This window comes from Antrostomus carolinensis, unplaced genomic scaffold, assembly GCF_000700745.2.
Source record: "Antrostomus carolinensis isolate BGI_N321 unplaced genomic scaffold, ASM70074v2 scaffold43037, whole genome shotgun sequence".
NCBI classification, from domain to species: domain Eukaryota; kingdom Metazoa; phylum Chordata; class Aves; order Caprimulgiformes; family Caprimulgidae; genus Antrostomus; species Antrostomus carolinensis.
Genome location: NW_010326102.1, coordinates 7,761 through 10,256, shown reverse-complemented (window position 1 = coordinate 10,256; position 2,496 = coordinate 7,761). Strand labels below are relative to the sequence as shown.

The following is a 2,496-nucleotide window of genomic DNA, read 5'->3' as shown; positions in this document are numbered from 1 at the left end:
CCCTCCCCTGCCAGCAGTGTGCAATGCTTGTGCCTGGTTTGGTTTGGTTGGGTTTGTTTTCACTCAAGGGAAGCTGCTTTCAGGTCCCCTCTGCAGCTCCCCGAGTTGGGAAGTGGTTCAGAATAAAGCAGAGACCTTTCAGGAGCTCTCACTCCTGCAGTTCTGGGGTCTTAGAGAATCACAGAATGGTTTGGGATGGAAGGAACCTTTCAAGGTCATCTAATCCAATCCCCCTGCAGTGAGCAGGGACATCTTCAACTAGACCAGGTTGCTCATCCAACCTGGCCTTGAGTGTTTCCAGGGATGGGGCTTCTACACTGAGATCAAACTGCTTTGGTGGTGCATGTTCATCCATCTGCTGGAAGCACCTTTAAAGCTTTTCCCTGGCTGATGTTCTGCTTTAAGTTCTGTTAAATGACTGTTTGTTTGATTGTTAAATGTTTTTTTGCTCCTGTTCCTGCCCCAGTCCTCTCTTCCTGGACACTTCAGGGATCTGGTGGCAGGACCCACCATCCCGGGCAGCAGTGGAGGCGTCCTGGGACGTTGCAGAGATGGCAGCTCTGCGGAAAGCTGTGGATGATGACTCGGACCTGAGCCATCTGGAGGGGGACAGCGCGGAGGAGCTGGCTGTGCCCGACCCGGTGAGTGTCTGGCTGAGTGTGGGATCAGTTCTCCCTGTTTCTAGAAGGAAATGGGGAAACTCTCTGCACCTCTCTTCATGTGCTTCCAAAAATGAAGAATAATCTTGGGGCCCTTGATGTTAAAATCACAGAATGTTGGGGATTGGAAGGGACCTCGAAAGATCATCCAGTCCAACCCCCCTGCCAGAGCAGGAACCTAAATGAGATCACACAGGAAGGTGTCCAGGTGGGTTTTGAATGTCTCCAGAGAAGGAGACTCCACACCCTCCCTGGGCAGCCCGAGGAGCTGGAAATTGAGTTGTCACTCTTCTGCTTGGCTTTCACTGCTGAGGTGTCTGCCTGGCTGAGCGAGAGTCGATGGCTCCTGGTTGTCACCAGCTGCAATCTCCAGTTCCCGCTGGCAGCTCTGGTGCTGCTGGTGCACATCTGCTGCAGCACACGCTGTGTCACAGGCAGGCACAGGGGAGGAAATATTTCCTCCTTCTTTTTTCCCCCAATGAAGCTTGGAGCTGAACCCCTCTTTTGTGGGACAGGCTGTTGTCCCCAGCAGCCAGCCCACCCTTGTCCCCAGCCTGGGGGGGACATTGCTGGTGGAGGTGTACACTGTGCAGCCCTGCAATGTCCCAGCACAGGGTGGGGAATGGGATATGGGTGTCCCTGCTCCGTGTGCTGCTCCCCCAACTCTTGGTTTGGGTTTCAAAGTCTTGGTTTGGGTTTCAGGAGCTGGAGGCCATCAAAGCCAGAGTGAGAGAGATGGAGAAAGAGGATGAGAGGCTGAAGGAGTTGCAGCTGGAAGCTGAGAACCGCCTCATCATGAGCTCGGAGGCAGGTATGGGCTGTCCCTGGGTGCTGCTGTTCCCCCAGGGACACCTCTGGGGCACAGGGTGGTGACTGGAGCTGGAGCATGTGGCTTTACCTCTCCTGGCAGCCTGGGGCTGGACATGTAAGGTGGGTGAAGGTTGAGGTCCCAGGGGTGGCATGGTGCTAACACAGGTTATATCCACTCTTAACTCCTACCTGTGCAGGCCACGATGCAGTCAATTAATTTAATTGCATTTAATTAAGTTCAGTAATTGAACTGAGCACCAACAGCTGTGGTAGAGCAGTCACCCGGTGGTGGGTGGGGTTTTTCTGGTGAAGGGAGAGGGTGCAAATGGATGGAGGAGGAGGAGGTAGCAGTGAGGGATCTGGGTGTGACCAGGGACTCTGGGAGCTCTGCAGTGTGACTCTGTCCAGCACAACCCCTTGTCTCTGCAGGTCTCTTCCCAAAGACAACCGAGGAGAAGATGGAGGTTGACCAGCGATCTATCTACGTGGGCAATGTGAGTGGGAGACCCTGGAGCAGGGCCCACCTTGCTGCTCCTGTCCCAGCTGGATGTATGTCTGAGATCCCCTAGCACAGGGACCTGTCTACCCCCACCGAAGGCTGGCTGGTCCCATCCCAAATGCTTCTCCTCTGCCCGGCCCAGGCGGGGAATGTGGCTCAGCATCTGCCCACGATCCTCAGCCACTTGTGGATCATCTGTTGCAAGTGTCAGCTCCCCAAAATACCCTTCTGGGAGCTGCAGGTCATGCAGTCTTGCTTGTTCCCTCAAAGCAGGGGGGTTGTCTCTTGGATTTGGGTTTCCAGGCTGGAGCGTTCAGCTGGAAGGAGCTCCTGAACCTCAGGAGATGGTGAGGCTGTGGTGGCAAGATGTGAGTGGGGTCAGCCAGGCACTTTATCTCCTGTGAGGGTGTGGAAATGCCAGGGGTGTCTGGATGGTGATGCTGGAGGGGCTGGGACTGTCATTGCAGGTGGATTATGGTGGCACAGCAGAAGAGCTGGAGTCTCACTTCAACAGCTGTGGGCAGATCA

At 55.0% G+C, this 2,496-nt stretch overlaps 1 protein-coding gene across 1 annotated transcript in view; it reads left to right on the top strand.

Annotated features, from left to right (window-relative positions):
• Window positions 1–466: 466 nt before the first annotated feature.
• The window catches only part of LOC104527681 (polyadenylate-binding protein 2-B), a gene marked incomplete at its 5' end in the record, with an annotated part of 3,229 nt that continues 1,199 nt past the window's right edge, over window positions 467–2,496 (top strand). The window contains 4 exons of the mRNA XM_010171468.1: window positions 467–641; window positions 1,362–1,470; window positions 1,899–1,963; window positions 2,436–2,488. Coding sequence (XP_010169770.1) covers window positions 467–641; window positions 1,362–1,470; window positions 1,899–1,963; window positions 2,436–2,488 — 402 coding nt within the window. The remainder of the gene's footprint in view (window positions 642–1,361; window positions 1,471–1,898; window positions 1,964–2,435; window positions 2,489–2,496) is intronic.